This window comes from Lepidochelys kempii, chromosome 1 (genome assembly GCF_965140285.1).
Source record: "Lepidochelys kempii isolate rLepKem1 chromosome 1, rLepKem1.hap1, whole genome shotgun sequence".
Classification (NCBI taxonomy): domain Eukaryota; kingdom Metazoa; phylum Chordata; order Testudines; family Cheloniidae; genus Lepidochelys; species Lepidochelys kempii.
Window position 1 is genome coordinate 27,737,672 of NC_136380.1, and position 24,453 is coordinate 27,762,124.

General features: G+C 45.5%; 1 protein-coding gene across 4 annotated transcripts in view; it reads right to left on the reverse strand.

The window, feature by feature from the left end:
- Positions 1-24,453, reverse strand: part of SLC36A4 (solute carrier family 36 member 4) — a 277,596-nt gene that overhangs the window by 134,634 nt on the left and 118,509 nt on the right. The window contains exon 11 of one of the 4 annotated variants that reach the window (XM_073336977.2): positions 18,748-19,130. The exons of the other annotated variants lie outside the window; for them this stretch is intronic. Coding sequence (XP_073193078.2) covers positions 19,030-19,130 — 101 coding nt within the window. The 3' untranslated portion in view covers positions 18,748-19,029. Of the gene's footprint in view, positions 1-18,747; positions 19,131-24,453 lie in introns of those variants that run through there. 4 annotated transcript variants of the gene reach the window in all.

The window sequence follows — 24,453 nt, forward strand, 5'->3', positions numbered from 1 at the left end:
CTGGGATTGTTTAGTCTGCAGAAGAGAAGAATGAGGGGGGATTTGATAGCTGCTTTCAACTACCTGAGAGGTGGTTCCAGAGAGGATGGTTCTAGACTGTTCTCAGTGGTAACAGATGACAGAACAAGGAGTAATGGTCTCAAGTTGCAGTGGGGGAGGTTTAGGTTGGATATTAGGAAAAACTTTTTCACTAGGAGGGTGGTGAAACACTGGAATGCGTTACCTAGGGAGGTGGTAGAATCTCCTTCCTTAGGAGTTTTTAAGGTCAGGCTTGACAAAGCCCTGGCTGGGATGATTTAATTGGGGATTGGTCCTGCTTTGAGCAGGGGGTTGGACTAGATGACCTCCTGAGGTCCCTTCCAACCCTGATATTCTATGATTCTATGATTCTGTGATCCCTTTCTGCAGTACTCCTTCCTAGGCAGTCATCTCCCATTTTGTGTTTGTGGAATTCCTCTCTAAGTGTAGTACTTTGCATATGTCTTTCTTGAATTTCATCCTATTTATTTCAGACCATTTCTCCAGTTTGTCAAGATCATTTTGAATTTTAATCCTGTCCTCAAAAGCACTTGCAATCCGATCTCCCCAAGCTTGGTATCATCTCCAAACTTTATTAGCATACTCTCTATGCCATTATCCAAATCATTTATGAAGATACTGAATTGAACTGGACCCAGGATAGATTCCTGTAGGATCCCACTCCACATGCCCTTCCAGTTTGACTGTGAATCATTGATAACTACTCTCTGAGTACTGTTTTCCCACCAGTTTTGCACCCAGCTTATAGTAGGTTTGTCCGGGCTATATTTCCCCAGATTCTTTATGAGAACATCATGCGAGACAGTATCACAAGCCTTACTAAGTTTGAGATATATCACATCTAGTGCTTATCCCAATGAAAAGGCTTGTTACCCTCTCCAAGAAAGACAGTAGGTTGGTGTGATATGATTTTCTCTTGAAAAAATCTATTTTATCACTGTGACGGTGTATGCACACCCTGCCTCCTGTCGGGATGGATAGTGGGTGTGCTGACCCCACGGTTACTGTCTACCAGACTGTCTTGTGCCTCACCATGATGAGGTCCAAGGGCAGAGGTGAAAGTAAGCCGGTACGCCCCAGTATGGCGTACCGGTAAGAGCCGGTGCGCCGTACCGGAACCTGCTTTCCCAGAGGGCAATTTAAAGCCCTGGGGTAGCAGCAGCGGCGGGGCTGCGGCAGGGATTTAAAGGGCCCCGGAGCTCCAGACGCTGCTACCGCCCCAGCCCTTTAAATCTCCACCTGAGCCCTGCTGCCGAAGCCCTGGGGTAGTGGCAGCAGGGCTCTGGCAGGGATTTAAAGGGCCCCAGAGCTTCAGCCCCCGCTACCACCACGGCCCTTTAAATCCCCGCTGCCGCTACCCCAGGAATTCGGCAGCAGGGCTCAGGTGGAGATTTAAAGGGCCCCGGAGCTCCAGCCACCGCTACCCCCCCCCGGGCCCTTTAAATCCCCACCTGAGCCCTGCTGCCCGAGCCCTGGGGTAGCGGCAGTGGGGCTCTGGCAGGGATTTAAAGGGTCCTGGAGCTCCAGCTGCCGCTACCCCCACCCAGGGCCCTTTAAATTCCCACCTGAGCCCTGCTGCTGAAGCCCTAGGGTAGCAGCGGCAGGGCTCCGAAGTGGATTTAAAGGGCCAGGGCAGTAGTAGTGGCTGGAGCCCCGGAGCCCTTTAAATCCCCAATGGAGCCCAGCCGCCGCTACCCCAGGGCTCAGGCGGGGATTTAAAGGGCTCGGGGCTCCGGCAGCCACTACTACAGCAGAGCCCCAGGCCCTTTAAAGCTCTGCCAGAGCCCAGAGCCCCGGGGTAGCGGTGGCAGCTGGGAGCCCCCCCAGGGCTCCTCAATGATTTAAAGGGCCCAGGGCTCCATGCAGCTGGAGCCCTGGGCCCTTTAAATCACCCCCGAGCCACGGGGTTCCCAGCCACCTCTGCAGCTGGTAGCTCAGGGGTGATTTAAAGGGCCCTGGGCTCCCAGCTGCCACTACCACAGCTGGAGCCCTGGCCCTTTAAATCAAGATTTAAGGGCCCGGGGATTTAAGGCCCTGCCTCTTCCGGTTAAGGCCACGCCTCTTCCGGTTGAGACCACGCCCCCTGCTCAGGACTCCGGCGTACCGGTAAGTCCTCTAACTTACTTTCACCCCTGTCCAAGGGTCAGAGTCAAAGCAGTGGTCCTTGAGTTCAGGGTAGCCTAGCCTAGCGACCAGAGTCAATACCGTAGCCCTTGAATTCAGGGGAGTATGGCCTACTGGCCAGTGTCAATACCACGGTCCTCAAGTGCGGGATAGCACAGCTTAATAGCCAAAGTCTATACAGTAGCCCCTGAGTTCAGGGCAGCGTGGCCTAGTGGCCAGAGTCAATACTGCGGCCCTCAAGTGTGGGGTAGCATGGTCTAATGGCCAGAGTCCATGTGGTCACCCTCAGGTACAGGGCTGTGTGGCATGGCCAATACCCAAGGAAGGAGGCGGTCTGGTTAGGGGGGCCTGGACCCATCCGACTCCACTGGGACCCAACCCAGGGCCCTAACAGTGATGGAGTGATCTGCCACTGGGTCAGCAGGGAATCCCACCAAAACACGCTGATCTCATATGGGTGGGAGGTACCACTCGTTCACCCGCCCTGGGTCACTTCCTACCGCGCTTCCTCAAGCTGCAGTCAATGGGGGCATTGGAGTCTCCAGTCTCCTCAGTGCAGATAATTCCCTGAGGCTCCACTGGCCACAGATCTCCTGTCCGATCTCGGGATCTCCGGCTCCCGCAGGCAAGGGTTGTGACGGCTCCTTAACTGGAGCCTCCTCAGCTGGAGCCTTCTCTCCGGCAGTCAGCCCAGACTGAACTGGGCTTCTCCCTTTTATACTAGCATAGCACTTGGAGCATGCCCAGTACAGTCTGAGGGGTGGAAATTCCTCCGCCCATAGTGTGGGGTTAACTCCTACCAGCACAGTGCAGAGTATGCACACCCTGTCACAATCACCTATTTTATAGGTACTTACAAATTGATTGTTTGATAATTTGCTCCATTATCTTTCTGGGTAATGAAGTTAAGCAAGCATACTAAAGAGCTTACCAAAAGTCATCCCAACTATAACCTCCATCTCTGGTAGGTGACAATCCTTCAAAACCCATGATTGGTTTTCCCCATGATTACAAGTTCATAACTGTCTCAGACTCAGAACCAGAACAATCATGAGTAGTTCAGTCTTTCCTTTATACAGCTTGGGCTTTTGAACTTAGCCTCATGTAACAGGGGATCAGCAGACAAAGACCCACTCCTCAGAGTGTAGCTTCAAAAGGAATTTTGCAAATCTAGAGGGAATTTGCAGTCACTTCTCCCTGGATATTCCCCAGGAAAACCACTTACCGCTTTTTGTTCCAGAAATCCATTCTTGTTTGACAAATTCTTCAGTATAGTAATTTGAACCCCCAGATCTCACATCTGTCAAAAGATACTTAAATTTAATTCAATTAGGTCTCTCAAGGATATGACAGGAAACTGCATGGCTGCCCCGGGGTGGGGAGGGCACGCAAGTGGGGCAATTTGTCCCAGGCCACAGGACCCGCAGGGGCCCCCACGAGAATGTCTGACGTCTGAGACAGGGAAGGGGGCGGGGTGAAATTGCTTTGCTCCAGGCCCCCTGAATCCTCTAGGCAGCCCTCGGAAACTGCCGTATCTCTTACGGTAACCACTATGCTCCAACAACATGTGACAATAGCCAACATCCTGGATGCCTCCAAATCAGGGTTCAGACCAAGCCACAGCACAAAGAAAGCTCTAGTGGAGCTAAAAGACCTGTGTCCCTCTGGCCATGTTCACTCTGCTGGACCACCACCAGTACTAAAATGTCAGAAGGCCTACAGAAATTAGCTCTTGGATGAAGAGCAACTGGCACAAGCTGTATCTAGGCAAAACTGAAGTAATGCTGGTCAGAAAGGGGAACTGCTTCAAAGAACTGGCTAAGGCATTGTCTCCACCTTACATCAAAGTCATAAAGCCCCCATTTGTTAAAGCTGAGTGAAAGCTTGGAATCCAGCTTGACTCATCCCTAAGCTTCGATTACCAGGCTGCATCAGTTTTCAAAAATGCCTGCTTTTCCTTCCAGCTTTCTAAGATATTTGATGCCTTCCTCCCAGACCAGGTTTTAGACACAGTAATCCATGTATTTGTCAATGCCAGACTGGATTACTGTTACTGCTTATATCATAAGCTGAATGTGAAGATGATGCACAGACTTCTGCAGGAACAGGGTGGCTGGCAGCCATCTTCATGGCTTAGACCACCAGAAGCAAATCACGCCCATATTCAAATCACTCCACTGGTTCCCAGTCAGCTTCCAATGCCAGTTTACGGTCTTGGTCCCAATTTTCAAAGCAATTATTGGATCAAGTCCCAGTTACATCAAAGACCAAATTTCAATCTATGATCTACTGTGACAGCTGCATTCCTCTGGGACTAGGCAGATCACAAAGACCAGGATGAAGCATGTGAGAGGTGGGGCCAAAGCATCCTCAATAGAGGGGGGCCCGCTATCAAAAACTGTCCAAAGAAGATCATGTGATTTCCAAATTAATGTAACATTTCCCCTGATTTTATTTTTTGTTAAATGTTAAACACTATGCAAAATTCCTCCCAGCCACCCATCAATAAGAACACTTCAATAGAGAAAAATCTCAATTAGAGTAGGAGTGATACTAGTTTGACACTACAAGAAGTAGAGTAGCCTGCTATACCCACAGTACAGCCCAAATCAAATCCTTGCTAAACCATAGCAATATTATTCTATTCAGCTCTTATGCTCATATGGCAATTCTTTTTGAAGAGCTCTTTGCATTAGAAATGAAGCCTTATTCAGCAGTAATAAAAGAAAATAATTTCTTTCTGCAGTAATTCATGTTGACTTAATTATGACTGGGAATAGCACATTTCCCTACCTCAGTATGTGAAGGGCACTAAAAGAGGACTTACCTAAATGCAAAGTATTGGTTGAATTTTCATTCTAATTTAGAATAATTTATGTATGATTTCTCCAGCATTTAATATTTTTAGAGGCCTCTCCAATTGTTTTCTTAGGGTTTAGTATTTCTAGGATTTGTGGTCCTCTTTGTTTTAAATAACTTGAAGAGTCACATTCAGTTAATTTAAAAAAGCCATCCTACACATTAGTTACCAATTTCCAGATATATTTCTACTTTATGTTGATATCAAGCACTGTGCTCATGTTAGTCTTATCAATTATTTATTTTCTGTGCATCCCTTATAATTTTGATATCATGCAGAAGGACAATTATTTGGACTAAAACAATTCCTCAGGACAATTTATGTGTTTGTTTATTATGATTATAAAAAACTAGCAGAGAAGCTGTTCTAGATTTGATTTTGACAAAAGGTCTGAAATAAATAGGATGAAATTCAAGCAGGACATATGAAAAAATACTACACTTAGAGAGGAATAATCAATTCCAAAAATACAAAACGGGAAATGACTGCCAATGAAGGAGCACAGCAGAAAAGGATCTGGGGATTATAGTGGATCACAAACTAAATTTGAGTCAACAATGTAATACTGTAAAAAGAGGGAAACATCATTCTGGGATGTACTAGCAGGAGTGTTGTAAGCCTGTAGCAGTGCATGGGATTCTTCCGTCCTAAGTGCAAGACTCTGCACTTGTCCTTGTTGAACCTCATCAGATTTCTTTTAGCCCAATCCTCCAATTTGTCTAGGTCACTCTGGACCCTATCCCTACCCTCCAGCATATCTATCTCTCCCCACAGCTTAGTGTCATCTGCGAACTTGCTGAGGTTGCAATCCATCCCATCGTACAGATCATTAATGAAGACGCTGAATAAAACCAGCCCCAAAACAGACCCCTGGGGCACTCCCTTGATATCGGCTGCCAGCTAGATATCGAGCCATTGATCACTACCCGTTGATCCCTATGATCTAGCCAGCTTTCTATCCACCTTATAGTCCATTCATCCAAACCATACTTGTTTAACTTGCTGGCAAGAATACTATGGGAGACCGTATCAAAAGTTTTGCTAAAGTCAAGATATAGCAGGTTCATCACTTTCCCAATACCCACAGAGCCAGTTATCTCATCATAGAAGGCAATCAGGTTGGTCAGGCATGACTTACCCTTGGTGAATCTATGTTGACTGTTCCTGATCACCTTCCTCTCCTCCAAGTGCTTCAAAATGGATTCCTTGAGGATCCTTACCTCGGGCGGCTCCAGAAAGTGACCAGCACATCTCTCTGGCAGTGGCGCCAGAGGGTCTCCACGCTCTGCCCTTGCCCGCAGGCACCACTCCCGCAGCTCCCACTGGCCGCAGTTCCTGGCCAATGAGAGCTGCGGAATTGGCGCTCGTGGTGGGGGCAGCACACAGAGACCCCCCGCCTCTGCCCAGGGGCTGCAGGGACATGCCAGCCGCTTCCGGGAGCGGTGCGGAGCCAGGACAGGTAGGTAGCCTGCCTTAGGCCCGCTGCACCGCTGGACTTCTAGTGGCTAAAATCTCCCGGTTTGGCTTCAGTAGCCTCCGGAAGATAGAGGGAAGGGGAGGAGTTGAGGAAGGAAGGGGGGGGAGTTTATCAGCGAGGCCCGCGGACCCCTGGAGTCCACTGGGGGACACCCAGAGATCCATGGACCCCAGTTTGAGAAACGCTGTTTCATAGCAACAATATATGGAGTCACATGGGGCTTTTGAGCATTAGCTGTTGTAGATCAAGTTGTACCTAGATTTGTTCACCTGTGCAAGTCAGTTACAGTGCATGGCCTCTATTAGCTTACTTATAACAGAAGGTAGCTTTGTTGCAGAACATAGAAGCAGGTCATTATCTTATCCACCTTGCACAGCATGGGCTACTAGATGAGTCATAAGCAAAAGGAACAAAATTAGAATGAAAATAATATTTCTTTTAAGAATGCAATGATATTATTCTTCCCTGAGCTTCTTAAATTATAATTCAACTCTAATTGACTTCCTGATCCTTCTTCTGCCACCTTAATACCTTGTCTGAGTTGTAAGATATTCCTTGATTGTAAGAATTTCATTTTAAAATGTATTTGCAGAAGACATAGCCAAGATGCCACATCTAATTTACAACATTTTCCTGGGGGCAGCGAAAAAGTGGTTCTGAGCAGCTGATGGAGCAGAATGGATTTGATTATATATGAACGTTAAACACAACTTTACTGCAGAGCCACAATCAAACTAAATTACTATTACTATTATGAAAAGGAGTACTTGTGGCACCTTAGAGACTAACCAATTTACTTGAGCATAAGCTTTCGTGAGCTACAGCTGTAGTCTCTAAGGTGCCACAAGTATTCCTTTTCTTTTTGCGAATACAGACTAACACGGCTGTTACTCTGAAACCTATTACTATTATGTCACACATAAAACAAATTCCTGCTAGAGTTATAGCGAATCTGAACGATTTATTTTGAACTGGGAGTAATTCTTTTCTGTCCTGCTATGTAGTCAAACATCCTACACTTAAGTAAATTTGATAGGCAGAAGCTCAATAAGAGAGAATTTTTCATACCATTAGGGATAATTTTCAGAATTTTACCATTGGTATAATCAGAGACTAGGTGTTAAAGAGTATCTTTGAAATGCTACATGCATACTCGTTTTAAGTGGTGTATTCTCAGCCCAGGCTACTAATGTTAACTAAGTGAATAGCTTCATGTTCTGGGCATTAGCTAAACTTGATACTCTTAGGAAATGCTAAATACAACAGTTGTGGGGAAACAATGCAGTTTAAGTTGCAGCAAGTACAACAAAAACTGGTTCATCTGCTGCTCATCAATGAAAAAGGACTTTGGAGAAGACAAATTTCAAACTGCACTACATTTAACTGCAATATATCACAGCTCCAAACCTAAACAAAAACATGCTTTATAATACAATTATCATTTATTATTTGGACCGAGAATTTCCCAAAATGTGCTAGGTGCTTTCCAAACATTAGGGAAAACAGTATCTTGACCAAAGAACTTGTAAATGGGTAAATATTTCTAAAGGGCCTGTGTGTGCAACTCATACTCACCTTGATAAGAACTTATTCATGTGAATTCTCCCATTAACTTCAGTGGGATTCCTTGCATGAGCCAGTGCTCATCAAGGTGAGTAAAGACTGCTCAAATGAGTACATAATCATTAAGAACATAGTTAAGTCTACTGCAGTTCTTGACTAACAGTAGTAGGTTTTTACAATCAACAAGAAGGCTGGTCAGCAGCCATTTGAAAATGACTCTACACAATATGGGAGTTGATATTAGTATAGCTTCTGATGTTTTCTTGTGGCTTTTGCTAAATTATTTCCATCATGTTATTTTCAACTTTTGTTAAAGTCAGACTAAAGTTCAAATGACACAAATGACTCCCTTAGGCACACAGTAGCAGCATGTCATGTGAGAGAACGATGGTCCTGTGATAAAACATTGGACTAGAAATCTGGTTTTCATTCCTGGCTCTGCCACATAATTCCAGTGCAACCATGAACAAGTCACTTACCCTTTCCGTGCCTCAATGCCCCATCTGTAAAATGCAGATGATTACACTTCCCTTCCTTCCCAGGGTGCTGAGGATAATCCATTGCTTGTGAAATGTTTGGACATTATGGTGAAGAGCACCAGAGAAAAAGCTATACGTAATTGTGTAATTATGCACACGCTACCTTGGTCTTCATCTACTACTACACATAACAGAGGCCCCAAGACAGAAATTTGAAGGAAAAAATGGTTATTCACCTTCTTGTAACTGTTGTTCTTTAAGATGTGTTGGTCATGTCCATTCCAATCAGGTGTGTGCATGCCATGTGCAGGACAGCCAGAAGATTTTTCCCCTAGCAACATCCATACGGTCGGACCGGGCGCCCCCTAGAGTCACACCTTCATGGCGCCCAATATAAGGCCCTGCCAACCCGCCACCCTCTCAGTTCCTTCTTGCTGGCTACTCCGACAGAGGGGTAGGAGAGTGGGCATTGGAATGGACATGAACAACACATCCCAAAGAACAACAGTTACAAGAAGGTGAGTAACTGTTTTTAATTCTTCTAGTGCTTGTTCATGTCAATTCCAATCAGGTGACTGACAAGCCCAAGTTCAGGAGGTGGGGTTGGAGTCATCCACTGATTGGAGAACTGCTCTTCCAAAGGCCGCACTGTCTCTGGCCTGCTGGGCGATTGCATAGTGCATGGTGAAAATGTGTATGGAGGACCACGTCGCTGTGCTGCAGATTTCCTGGGTAGGAACCTGTGCCAGGAACACCGTTGAAGAGGCCTGAGCCCTGGTGGAGTGTGCAGTAATCGAAGACGCGGCACCCTTGCCAAGTTGTAGCATTCACGAATGCGGGACATGATCTATGATGAGAGAAATTGAGAGGAGACAGGTAGACCTTTCATTCCGTCCACCACTGCCACAAATAACTGGACTGATTTTCTGAACGGCTTCGTTCTCTCGATGTAGAAGGCTAGCACTCTGCAGACATCCAATGAGTGAAGCCTTTGCTCCCTGCCGATCGAGTGAGGCTTAAGGTAGAATACAGGGAAGAAGATGGTCTTGGTTGATGTGAAACAGGGAGACAACCTTCGGGAGAAAAGCTGGGTGAGCTGAACCTTGTCTTTATGGAATACAGTGTAAGGGGGCTCTGATATCAGGGCCCTAAGCTCAGACACCCTCCTAGCTGAGGTTATCGCTACCAGAAATGCCACCTTGTATGAGAGAGAGAGAGAGCAGGGAGCACATCACCAAAGGCTCAAATGGCAGCCTCATAAATCTGGATAGGACCAAATTGAGGTCCCAAGCCAGGACAGGCTGCCTGACCTGCACGTATAGCCTGTTGAGACCTTTAAGGAAATGGCTGACCAATGGGTTGGCAAAGACCGAGCATCCCTCTGCGCCTGGATGGAAGGCAGAAATGGCCACCAAGTGAACGCTTATTGAAGACATAGACAGTCCTTGCTGCTTGACGTGGAAAAGATAGTCCAGTATTAGTGGCACCGAGGGGAGCGACGGAGATGAATGGTGCTGTGCTGACCAGATTGAAAATCTCTTCCACTTGGCAAGGTAGGTAGCTCTCGTGGAGGGTTTCCTGCTGCCAAGGAGAACTTGTCTGACTTGATCAGAGCAAGAAAGCTCTATTGGGTTCAGCCATGGAGCTTCCACGCCATGAAGTGGAGCAATTTGAGGTTCGGGTGCTGGAGATGGCCATAATCCCGAGTTATTAAATCTGGGAAAAGTGGCAAGGTGACTGGAGCTTCCACAGACATTTCCAGGAGTGATGTGTACCAGTGCTGGAATGGCCAGGCTGGAGCTACCAATATCATCAAAGCTCGGTCCCTCCGAATCTTGAGAAGCACCTTGTGAACGAGAGGGATGGATGGGAATGAGTATAGGAGACGGCCTCCCCATCTCAAAATCAAAAGTCAAAAATAATTAATGTCCCAAGCCAGTTTTAAAAATAAACTGGTTTTTATTTCAAACAAGTAAGGCTGTTTGAACCACATATATTATGTGGTCCTGATAATTATCAAATGAACTCTTACTAGCAGAAGTCTTAACATTTCCATCACTCCTCTCATTCAGAAGCATAATGTTTTTACAAATGAATCACTCTACCCACCACTGAAATGCAGCCACCTGTGAAGTGGACTGCTGCAGCTGTTACAACAGTACACAGAAACAACACGAAACAGATTAGGGCAGGCAGTGAAGAATGCCATAGCCAATTGAAATTACAGGGGAAATTTAAGTAGGTGGAATATAACTGTTTAAACCATAACACTTGAGCAAAATACCGGAGTCATTCCCCTGCTTTTGTGATAAATGCCATGAGATCCTTAATTACCCTATAATTTATTTACTTATTTATTACTTATAATTTATTTACTTATTTAGAACTGAAGGTATAGAAAATTAATGTTCCTTAAAGCCATTGTGTCAGTACTGACTTCAGAGGAGACAGTGCTACAGAAGCTGCTCAAATTCTACTTCCTAATTAACCCTAGGTTTCCAATTAGTTACCAGGCCAGAGCCTGCTTTGCTTATAAGAGATAAGACATATTTCTGCACAAATCCTAAATTACAAGCCATTTCATAAATGTATAATAAATTTGTGTACATCACTAATTTGTGCCAAACGAACATTTACATGAAATGAAGCAAAATGTACCTTTCTCTATTCTCATACACCACCTTCCTCCATCCCTCACTTCACTTCTGCTTGATACAGCAGTGAACTCAATAGGTTTGTTTAAAACATCACAGTAATACTTGTGATATACCCCATTCAACATTACAACTACACCCATGAGATTAAATGGGAAAAGTTAGGCTGTGAGGGAATAAACCCTACAGCAACACAAATAATTATGTTAGTGAGCAATCGTGGTAAGAACAATTATGAAAAAAAGTACAAACAGTAAATTGGTCTCTGGCTTTTCTAGAGCAGTTATCAGCATGCTAAATAGAACATGAACATAGGTGAAAGGTTCTGTACTATGAAAATCCCTCTAAATCTTTTCTATGAAATATTAGCTTTCAGGCACTGTACTCAGAATTTTAAAATGTTCTTTTCATTTAAGAAGGAAGGATGACACAGTGGTTGGGGCATTAGCTGTGTTCATAGGAGATCCAGGTTCAGTTCCTGCTCTGCCAGAGACTTCCTGTGGGACCTTGGGCAAGTTGCTTTGCCTGTTAGTGCCCCATCTTTAAAACAGGCATCATAATGCTTCCTTATATCAAAGGGGGCCCCAAGAGGAGATTGGCACCACCAGGATAAAACCCAGGGAAAATGGCATGAATAAGGCCCTACTTGAATTGAGGGATGATTGTCAAAAAATTGCAGCTGAGTGGCAGACAAGTTATGGAAAATTGCAGAAAAGTCATAATGGACCCTATTATTTGTGGAAATAAATTCCATTATTACTTTTCCATGGTTTTCCGCTGAGAGAGGGGCCTCACTCGGCCACCTGGGACTGAGAGCGAGGGCCCAGGGCTGAGAGCAGCCACATGGGGCTGACAGTGAGGTCTCCCACGCTCAGCTCCGGGGCAGCCAGGGTCCCACTGTGGGCTTCTGCTCTCAGTCCCTGGGTAGCCAGGGCTCCCGATGTCAGTCCCGCACAGATTAGGGTTCCCGCTGTCAAAACTATGAGGTGGAAGCCTAATATTGCAGAATCTGCAATTTCCACAATATCACAATTAGAGCCTTAGTAATGAAATAATTCCCCTTCGACCAAGTTGGTGACAGGTTACCACTTCATTTAAGCTCTTTGGATAAGATATCTCTGAAACATTGCCTCAAACGTCAGCCAAAATGCTCTACAAATAAAAGCTCCAGGCTCTAAATACAGAATCAAAGCATGCTGAGCTGCATCCAGTATAAATATGTACCACATGACACAAAGGCTCGACAAGACAGACTGTATTAGCACTAATCAATGGGTATAGTCAGAAGCTTAGATATAGAAAAACACCTTTTGGCACCTGCTAGTGTTTTATTCATGTGAACTGCAGGCGGTCTGCGCTCAATCATTTTATCAAAATTGGTGTACCGGGATATGGTATATCAGAAGGCAGCACATTCAGCTGATATGCTAAGAGAAAACTCTGTAGCACATGTAGAACTTTAGAAGCATCTGTTGTAAACAGCAAGTTTTATAATTAAAAAAATGGACTGCTTAGAATTGAGAGAGGATTAGCCCTTTAGCTTCCACTTTACCAGAAAAGTACCCTTTAATAAATAACCAGTTCACAGCACAGTATTGTGATTCCAAATAAAATTTTACTGAAGTAGAAAAGATAATCTAGGTAATTTGGTTGGAAAAACCCCAGGACGTTAAAAAGCACTAACTTTGAGAAAAACGACAAGAAGTTCATATCTTGCTATCACAAAATTTATTTGATTCATGAATAATTCCTGCAAGCAGAATAGAAGCTATGATTCTCCATCATTTGTTGGAACCAATATATAAAACATGTTTAAAGGAAGAATATATGTTGGAGGACAAACCCTGCCCTCTGAGATTTGTGTTAATCTGAATTATTCCATCAAAGTCACAGGAGTAACTGACTTTGTTGCCATTACTCTGGATTTTCAGATGCGTAACAGAGTGAACAATCTGGCATGACAGCTCAAAAACACTGATTTATCTGCATGGAATCTAGTTGCACTCCAGAAGGATGGTGTTACGGTTAAAACACTGGATTGGCAATCAGGAGATGGGTGTTCTAATTCCCAGACTTGCCACAGACTTGCAATGTGACCTTGGGAATGACTGTTTGGCCCCCTGCTTATTACAGCTCGAGCCCAACTGGGCAGAGGGTGGAGGTGGGTGGCTCAGGCAGCGCTTGTAACCCTTGGCTCATGTATGGGGCTGGTCCTGCAGAGGCTGACTCCCCTGACCCTGCGGCTGCTGTGATTTGAACCATGCCGGGGCTGGGACATAGAGACTTAGGGTTTTCAGGGTGGTATGGGAGTCCTTGAGGCCATGCAACTTGCTGTCTGTTTGCTCTGCAAGTAGGTCTTGGCCGTCTAAGGGCAAGTCCTGCAATGACTGCTGGGCCTCCGTGGACAACCCAAAAGAGCAGCCAAGAGACTCGTCACATGGAGATAGCAGAAGCCATGGTGCGGGCAGCAGCATCCAACGCCGCCTGGAGGGCTGCCCTGGCCACCGTCATGCCCTCATCTAGGATCGCTCAGAACTCCTTCTTGGAAGCCTTGGGGAGAGACCCTTCCAACTTGGCCATGGCTTGCCACATATTAAAATCATTTCAGCCAAGAAGGGCTTGCTGAAGGCTGGAAGATGAATAAACCTTATGTCCAAAGAGATCCAGCATCCACGAATCTTTATTTTTCGGGGTGGCCCTAGGTTGTCCTTGCCTCTCCTTGTGGTTAATCGCCTCAACCACAAGGGAATTAGGGGCTGGGTTGGAGTATAAGTACTCATGCCCTTTGGTTGGCATGAAGTACTTGTGTTCGGCCCTTTTAGAGATAGGGGTCAGGGAAAAGGGGGCCTACCACAGGGCATTAGTGATTTTGGAAACCCCTTCATGAAGGGGTAGAGCCACCCTGGTAGCAGCAGAAGACATAAAAGAGAGAGTCCGAGGGCTCTTCCAGTTCCTCTGCTTGAAGCCCCAGGTTAGAAGTAACCCTCTTTCAAAGTTCCTGGTGCGCTTTGGGGTCACCCTTAGGAACTGGGTGAGGGGGCCCTGTGATAGCCTCATCCAGCAATGACGAGGACGATGCCGGTGCTGCGGGAACCTCCACGTCCATTGGTGGTCCAGCAGCTTGCTCCCCTGGGTCTTCCTGGACCTGTGGGATCTTACCCCCCGAAGCCTTGAGCACCGAAGGGGGACGGGATACTGAGACCGCTGGCCTCTCTGAGGCTCCCGACACCGATCGGGCAGCCTGGGAAGGTTGGGTGAACCCACAAGGATTCCATGGATACCATGGCACAGGCCACTGCGCTTGGGGCCATGGGACAGGTTTCAGTGCTAATAATGGAGTCGGCACCACTAGTACCGGGGCTTGTCCTGCAGTTAGGGAACTTTGCTCCGAGCTGGAGCTACCAGCAGAGTGATTGGTGCCGGGCAACCAGGATCAGGCTGAGCAGTGGCTCTTATCCAACTGGTGCCGACCGCTGCATTCCAAAGCTGACCTATCTGAGCAAGACTGTCTTGGTCTGGCTCTTAGGGACCGACGGCGTTTGGCGGATCTGTGTCGGATACCCAGTGATCCATGCCTCATGCTACTTGACCGGTACCGGGACATCAAACGGGACCAGGACCTACTATGGGCCAGTTGCTGAGAGGATCATCCTGAGTAGGGTGACCTCCTTCTTGGAGACAGGTGATGACAGCCCGTCAATCGGCGGTCTCTGGTGTCCAATCGGTTCTGGAATCAGTACCAGGCCCTTGGAGTGGTTGCGGCCAGTCCCGGAGTTCTTGTCAGGTGGCGGATGCCTCAGAGGGTCTGTGCCAATGTACCAGCAAGATACGCCTCGAGTCCCTCGATCGGTGCCCCTGGTGCGGGGACTGAAGAGGGCTCTGCTGAGCCTGCCTCTCTAGTCCTGAGGCGTGACTGCTTCAAGCAGGCGAGTGATGGAGGGACGTCCCTCTCGATGGGGATCGGTACCGCTGAGGCGGGGACACACGCATAGGTCCCAACACAGGTTTTCCCTGAGACCGGGGTACTGTGGGAACCAGTGTGGGCAGCACCAGGAGCATCCTGATCTCTTGAGCTGTTCAAAGAGCTTTGGCCATCGACAGCACCTGAAGCTGGCTAGGGCCTGCACCACTATCTGGGGTCGCAGGCGAACCATGGGATGGGCTACACTGCTCAACTTGAGCTGGAGCCCGACTTCCCGAAGGGGATGTTGAGCTGCCCGGCACAGGTCGTAGCTCACTCCCAGCCCTCTCCTCTCCCTTACAGGAGGTAGGGGATCTTCCCCTCCCAGTCTTTTTCAGCTTCTTTCCCGGAGCCGGGGAGGGGGACTGGTGCCGGCTCGTGGACCGTGCCAGAAGAGCACTGCGCACGGAGGCCGCGATGCTCGGTGCAGAGTCGGACTGCTGCTCTGGTGCCAGAGTGAGTGCCAACTCCTTTAGAAGCGCTTTCAGATGGATATCGTACTCCTTCTTCATCCTAGGTTTAAAGGATTTGCAGATATGACACTTGTCACTTATGTGCCCTTCACCTAAGCACCTTAGGCAGCTGGTATGTGGATCACTGACGGGCATAGGCCATTTGCAGCAATCGCAGGGCTTAAAGCATGCCCCGTCCCCCGGCTGAGTCCCATTTGGGACTAGCTAAAAGTTGAGAACTGCTACTAAGGGTAACTAAGAAACTACTAACTATATACAACTATATTACAGGTTTTCAAAGTTCACAAGAACAGAAAACAAAACAACGCTAGCCAAAGCAGCAGATGTTCCAGCACCATCACTGGCAGCAAGAAGGAACTGAGGTTGGGGGGAGCCGGCGGCGCCCTTTATACCATGCCATACGGGTGCCACTCCAGAGGGTGCCAGAGCCTGTCCCCTACGGATACTGCTGAGGGAAAAACTGCCGGCACTTATGCATATGGCGAGCCCACACGCCTAATATGGAATGGACATGAGCAAGCACTTGAAGAAGAATCTTATCTTTCAACCTGCAATGAATGTTATACATTTCACAAACTAACGAGCATACCTGCTAAACTTATACTTAGGGCCCTACCAAATTCACGGTCCATTTTGGTCAATTTCATGGTCATAGGATTTTAAAAATAATAAATTTAATTATTTCAGTTATTTAAATCTGAAATTTCACAGTGTTGTAATTGTAGGGATCTTAACCCAAAAAGGAATTGTGAGGTGGCCACAAGGTTATTGGAGGGGGTGTTGTGGTGCTGCTACCCTAACTTCTGCAATGCTGTTGGCTGCAGCGCTGCCTTCAGAGCTGGGCAGCTGGAGAGTGGCGGCTGCTGGCCGGGAACCCAGCTCTGAAGGCAGAGCCACCACCAGCAGCACAGAAGTAAGGATGGCCTGGTATGGTATTGCCACCCTTATGTCTGCGCTGCTGCTGGCGGGTCGCTGCCTTCAGAGCTGGGCACCTGGCCAACAGCAGCTGTTCTCCGGCCACCCAGATCTGAAGGCAGCGCAGAAGCAAGGGTGGCAATACTGCGACTCCCCTACAATAACCTTGCGACCCCGCCCCTGCAACTCTTTCTTGGGTCAGGACCCTCAAAACCTGTATAGTATAGGGTACAAGCACACAAAAGACCAGATTTCATGGGGGAGACCAGACTTCATGGTCCATGATGCATTTTTCATGGCCGTGACTTTGGAAGGGCCCTACTTATACTGTAAAAAGCATTTGTTATTTAAGGATTGACAACACTGTTTAAAGTAGAAATTTTGTATGTTTCTCTCTCTTGGTACTTTTGGCTTGTTATTCAAAAAAGTCTAAATGTACTGTCAATAGTCCTGCTCACTTTCTGATTTGTCTCTAATACTGTATGTTATAACTATGGAGTGACTCTGAAATTTAGTTTTAGTTTTAGGTTTCAGAGTAACAGCCGTGTTAGTCTGTATTCGCAAAAAGAAAAGGAGTACTTGTGGCACCTTAGAGACTAACCAATTTATTTGAGCATGAGCTTTCGTGAGCTACAGCTCACTTCATCGGATGCATGCCGTGGAAACTGTAGCAGACTTTATATATACACAGAGAATATGAGAAAATACCTCCTCCCACCCCACTGTCCAGCTGGTAATAGCTTATCTAAAGTGATCATCAGGTGGGCCATTTCCAGCACAAATCCAGGTTTTCTCACCCTCCACCCCCCCACACAAATTCACTCTCCTGCTGGTGATAGCCCATCCAAAGTGACAACTCTTTACACAATGTGCATGATAATAAAGTTGGGCCATTTCCTGCACAAATCCAGGTTATCTCACCCCCTCACCCCCCTCCCAAGAACCACACACACAAACTCACTATCAAACTTGGAGAGTGGTCAGTTTTGAAGGGGTTTTACCAGCAGGAGAGTGAGTTTGTGTGTGTATGGGGGTGGGGGGGATGTGAGAAAACCTGGATTTGTGCTGGAAATGGCCCACCTTAATTATGCACATTGTAGGGAGAATGGTCACTTTGGATGAGCTATTACCAGCAGGATAGTGAGTTTGTGTGTGTGGTTCTTGGGAGGGGGGTGAGATAACCTGGATTTGTGCAGGAAATGGCCCAACTTTATTATCATGCACATTGTGTAAAGAGTTGTCACTTTGGATGGGCTATCACCAGCAGGAGAGTGAATTTGTGGGGGGGGGGTGGAGGGTGAGAAAACCTGGATTTGTGCTGGAAATGGCCCACCTGATGATCACTTTAGATAAACTATTACCAGCTGGACAGTGGGGTGGGAGGAGGTATTTTTTCATATTCTCTGTGTATATATAAAGTCTGCTACAGTTTCCACGGCATGCATCCGATGAAGTGAGCTGTAGCTCACGAAAGCTCATGCTCAAATAAATTGGTTAGTCTCTAAGGTGCCACAAGTACTCCTTTTCGTTTTAGTTTTACTTATCCAAAGTACACATATATTACAGCACTACAGCTCCCAAGGGCAACTACCAACAGCATCAAGGCAAGTCAGATTAATTAGTAATAATGAAACAGACATTTTGAACTATTCAAAATATTACAGGGAACTGACTAGCACTGAGTATCTGTGAAGTTACAAAGGTAAAGCAATTCCCATTGCCCCAATAACTAAATAACTATACAAATTAGAGAGGCCAACCTGCTACTTTTTCCATTCCAGATCTTATCTTCCTTTCCCATAAATAACTGGATGCCCTCTCTTATCCAGACAAAACTGATCATATTTGGTGTATGGCCCAAAATCCAGAAGAAGGATACAAGCAACCTTAATTCAACATTATATTTGCCATCTCTGGGAGCTCGATAAATACCTATGTCACATTGAGAACACATCCCTGTTTCTTAGATTAAATTTGAATTCTGAACTTTCTTACGGAGAATTAGAAGTATTCATGTCTGAGTCAAGTCTGAGTCACTAATATCTAACATGAAAAACACACAAATCTACAATGAAAAATCAATTATTATGGATACCACCAAATTATATTCCAGTTAAATCACGCATTTTGTTTATTTTATTGATTGGCAATTTATAAACATTTCTTGTGGTTATAAGTCACCTTGTTTAAATTTCCCATTACACTTCACGCACAAATTTCAAAGCCCACCTAAAAGTCGAATTAATTACTTAGTTTTTTACCTCTAAGGTGACTTTTCAATTTATTTCTCACATAATACTCTTCTTTAAGTACGACAAATTGTTACTCAAAAATACCATCTGTGATTAGTGCATCTGCCACATCTAAGAAAATGACTGCATCACTTAATGCTAAACACATGCATCAAGTCCTCTAAAGCAGTGGTTCTCAAACTAGGGCTGCCGCTTGTTCAGGGAAAGCCCCTGGCAGGCTGGGCCGGTTTGTTTACCTGCCGTGTCTGCAGGTTCGGCCGATCGCGGCTCCCACTGGCCACGGTTCGCTGCTCCAGGCCAATGGGGGCTGCAGGAAGGGCGACCAGCGCGGACCTGGAAAAGATACCATACATGGCAATACATACCAGAGTGCAAGGAACTAGAAATAGAGGGAGACCAAGGATGTGTTGGATAAACATGGTGAAGAATGATATAGAACAAAAAAGGTTTAAAGATGAAAGAAGCCATGAACCTGATACAAGAAAGAGGTAGAAAGACTTCATTTGGCCCTATCATCACTGTTGAGCTGACATATGGGAATCAGAATAGAAGACAACAACCTTTCATGTGCCAGTATTGACTAGTGGCCTGATTGTCAAAAGTGCTGAGCTCCGACAGTTCCTGTTGGTTTCAATGTAATAATGCTTCTGAAAGTCAGTGGCACAAGAACAGCATTACCAAAAAGGTTGAGGTTCAGAGAAATACTCCAGTGTCCAGTCCATGAATACCACAGTCTTTGTGCTTGGTGAATAAAGAAGCAGTAAGTGAACCACCCCGTGATACTATGGCAGCTTGTACTAACCAATCTGAAATGACTTTGGTAGAGGCTGTACATCCTGCTCTCCCAGGCAGGCAGAAGTCAGTCTGACAGAAGAGAAAGTAAATCTCAGCTGGAACAGTGGAGAGCAGAGGTCCTGAAAGAATAAAATGTTCACAACCTAGGTGATGTTCACCATGTAACTGGTGTGACAAAGTTCCTCCTCTGGTGGGTCCTGCGCATTGGCGGATTTGCTTGCCTCAGAGGTTCACAGCAGCCCTCAGTTTGGCCACTTTCGTGGCTCAAATCTGCCATTCACCCAGTTAGCCTCATCACTGGCCAGTATGGGGAAAAGGAAAAAGAACAATCCCCACAATCTCTGCTGATCCACCTAGTGGATCGGGGAACAGGCCAGAGACCTTCCCCTCTGGTGGAACCCACAGTCCAGGTCAACTCCTCCGGTATCAAGTAGGGAGGATGGAGGGAACCCGGGCCTGCCCTCTACTCCAGGTTCCAGTCCAGGGCCCTGTGGATTGCAGCTGCCTACAGTGGCTCCTGTAACAGCTACGTGACAGCTACAACTCCCTGGGCTACTTCCCCATGGCCTCCTCCCAACACCTTCTTTATTCTGACCACAGGACCTTCCTCCTGATGTCTGATAATGCTTGTACTTCTCAGTCTTCCAGTAGTATGCCTTCTCACTCTCAGCTTCTTGCGCCTCTTACTCCCAGCTCCTCGCATGCACACCACAACCTGAAGTGAGCTCCTTTTTAAACCCAGGTGCCCTGATTAGCCTGCCTGTCTTAATTGATTCTAGCAGCTTCTTGATTGGCTGCAGGTGTTCTAATCAGCTTGTCTGCCTTGTTTCCAGAAAATTCCTGATTGTTCTGGAACCTTCCCTATTACCTTACTCAGGGAAAAGGGACCTACTTAACCTGGGGCTAATATATCTGCCTTCTATCACTCTCCTGTAGCAATCTGGCCTGACCCTGTCACACTGGTTAATCATACAGAAGAACAATTTGTAAAAATTGCCAAGCTACTTGGGATCTTTGCATGAAAAGCTATATACACACTCACCTATCATAAATTATCAATGGGGGATCTATTGCAATAAAACATATGTTCTGCATCATCCTATGTTAATTAGTTTATGAGAATCCAATAAAACCTTACAAGACAATTAAAGAGGTGTTGTCAACTTAAATGTGGAGCCCAGTAATTTTTAAGGCATACCTTTTTAAGACCTAAAACCAATGGAAATATTTCCATAATTAAAAAATTCCACCCAAAGAAATATTTTAGAACAAATAAAAAATCCACTGTTGTATTTGAAATACAAACACTGCAACACTAAATATCTGAAAGAAAAAGTGAAAACTTTAATTTAAAACACATCTGTATTACCTAGAAGTATGTATGTATCAAATCATAGAATCATAGAAGATTAGGATCGGAAGAGACCTCAGGAGGTCATCTAGTCCAACCCCTTGCTCTAAGCAGGACCAACACCAACTAAATCATCCCAGCCAGGGCTTTGTCAAGCCGGGCCTTAAAAACCTTTAAGGATGGAGATTACACCACGTCCCTAAGTAACCCATTCCAGTGCTTCACCACCCTCCTAGTGAAATAGTTTTTCCTAATATCCAACCTAGACTTCCCCCACTGCAACTTGAGACCACTGCTCCTTGTTCTGTTATCTGCCACCACTGAGAACAGCCTAGCTCCACTCCCTTTCGAACCCCGCTTCAGGTAGTTGAAGGCTGCTATCAAATTCCCCCTCACTCTTCTCTTCTGAAGACTAAATAAGCCCAGTTCCCTCAGCCTTTCCTTGTAAGTCATATGCCCCAGCCCCCTAATCATTTTCGTTGTCCTCCACTCTCTCCAATTTGTCCCCATTCTTTCTGTAGTGGGGTGCATAAAACTGGACGTAATACTCCAGATGTGGCCTCACCAATTCCAAATAGAGGGGAATAATCATGTCCCTCGATCTGCTGGCAATGCTCCTATTAATGCAGCCCAATATGCCATTAGCCTTCTTGGCAACAAGGGCACTCTATTGACTCATATCCAGCTTTTCGTCTAACCACATAATCATACATCTATAATACACGTCCCCTTCTCTTTGATATTTTATATCCACACTTGTCTGTCAGTCAAGTCCTTCACTCAGAATGTAAACTTCTTTGGGCATAGACCTCAGAACATGTGTTTTTTCTGCAAGGCATTAGTACCCTTGTGGAATAATACAACAACAGCTTAATTGGTTTTGATTTGGGAAATCCAAAAAGTAAACCAACAACATAATGAAAAGTTAGATGAATTTGTCAAGTCCTCTCTCTTAATATCCTAATATGTTATTAGTAACAAACAATTGTCGTTTTTAGCATATGATTCTTAAGTTAGCAGAGCCCCTTTAATCAGTATACAATTTCTGAATAACCTGGACATTTCTGCATATTCTGTCACTGTTATCCTGCACGAGGGATCAAAGCACATTTTTACTTTTAAAACCTGGTTTCAGAAAGATTGGTGAGAGCAAAGCAATGTTGAAATGTTGAAATCAAGTCCTGATTATAACTAGTGCCTCGCAGAAGGACAAAACTAGAAGGAGGGTATAAACACAGAAGCAGTGATAACTATGGTAGCTAGTTATAAGGTGGTGTTAAAATTGGAACAGCAGTTTAAGTACATATACAGGAGCTACACTAAGGCCTGATCTACACATAAAACTTATAGCAGCACAATACATCAATCAGGGGTGTAAAAAACCATATCCATTAGTGACATAGCTACGCCAACAAAAAAAAAAATGCAGACACAGGTATGCCGACAGAAGAAGGCTTCTTTCAGCAAAGCAAATATCATTCAGGGAGATGGTATTCTAACAGCAGAACTCCTCCTTCTACCAGTGTATGCTGTGTCTGCACTAGGGGGCTATGTTGGTACAGCATAAACTCTGTAGAGTAGATACAGTCTAAGAGACAGCTCTGTAGAGTAGATATAGTCCAAAAGACAGGTTCCCTTCCCCAGAGAGCTTTCAACCTAATAAACCACAAGGAAAACAAATTTGGACAAACAATTCAGAAGAGGAAGGTATGGCAAGATCAAAAGTAAGGAAAGCAACAAAGCAAAAATTCTGAGAAGCACATTTTATTAGAGGATTTTAAACAGAACTGAGTGGACAGCTGGTGAGGAGGAATTGGGATACTGTTCCATACATAGCAGGCAGCACAGCAAAATGTGCAAAGCAAAGAGTGGGAGGAACTGATGAAGGTAGCAGTAATGAGAGAGCGCTGGAGGAGTGACAGGGCCATAATTTAAAGCTTTTGTGTAGGGAGAACATGGGCTGCTCAATGACTAAAGAAAGAAAGGAGGGGAAATTTATTGAAGAGACGAGGTAACAAGACAAGAAATGGTAGGCTAAGGAGAGAAAAACAGGAAGATGAGAAATGGAGTTCAAGACAAAAAAGTGGGCAAATGTGTCCCAATTCCTTCATCTTTCCTTTTCTCCAAAACTATCTTTTGCTGAAGAAGAATTCTGAACCTAATCAAATTATGAGTGTGTCCCATGTCCCTTTCCATAAATATTTGCCAAAAAAGATGGTGACATGTGCTCTTTCTGGCAAGCTGTGTGGAAAATGCTGCAATCCCAAGTGACTCAGTAGTGAGTGGTGGTACTGCCCATATGATAGGCCAATATATATCACAACAGCCAAGAGAATAAGCCATCAAGTACATTACATTTAATCAAGGACATTGCTACCAATCTCACTTTTATATTTTCAAGTGTTCCAGTACAACCCTGAGCCCTTCATCAGGTCCATTCTACAATCTCCCATCACTGGTAAATTTAGGCAGAAGCAAACAGCAACCTGGTCTCACTTTACAAGCTCTCACTCATTCTCTTTAAACTGTCTTTACACCACCACCCCACCCCAAAAAACATTTAGCATTCTCTCACTTGAAATCATTGAGAAAATGTTGATCTTGCTCTGAAATGAAGAACAAGATATTTAGTCTCAACAAAAACAGCCCTAAAACTCTGCAAAACCATAGTTCCATACAGCGAGCCAAGATGTTAAAAAACAACAACATGTAAATGTACCATGCCCCCTTCATCAGTGGCTTCTCCCTGCTCCCCCCTTACCTATCATCCAACTGATCCCCTATATAGGCCACTACTCCATTACCCCTACAGTTCTCCCAAAGTCTCCCACCTCTGGACTCTTCCTATTTGGTGACTACAGGCCCTTTATTTTCCTTCCCACAGCGGCTCCCATTCCAGCTTCTTCAGCTGCTGCCCCCTTTCCCTTTTTCATCCCCTTTCTGGAGGCTGTTGCTCACTTTCTCCTTTCCCAGCTACTGAGTACCCAGTGGCATGAATTAGAGATAATGTAATAAAATTAAGGCAATAAAAACTGAGACTAAATATCAAAGAAAGTTTTTGGACAGCAGGATGGATTAGACAATGGAGTCAGCTCCACAGGGAAGTGATGAAGAGACATGCAACATTTAAAATCAGTTTGCCACTGGCTTTTCTGGTCAGAGGCGCCCTAGAATGCATTGTGTATTTCTGGACTAGGAAGTCCCAAAACGTACTATGTTCAAAGAGTGGTCAATGCCCATCCCACACATCACATTTAAGAAACAATTATGGTATGAGCACCAGGAAAGGGAGTAGAATGGGATGCGAGAATGTCACAGCATGACAGGAAGTAAGGGACCTCTTGGGGTTGAAAGAAATGAAGTTGGGACTGCAGCTAGGCCTATTGAAGCTCATGGAAAGAAATTCCACAGCAATGTGAACCTTGGAAAAGTTTGAGTGAGTTCAGTCAACATGGGAACAACTCAACTAGTCAATCACTGACCTTAAACTTAACGGAGTCACAATGCATG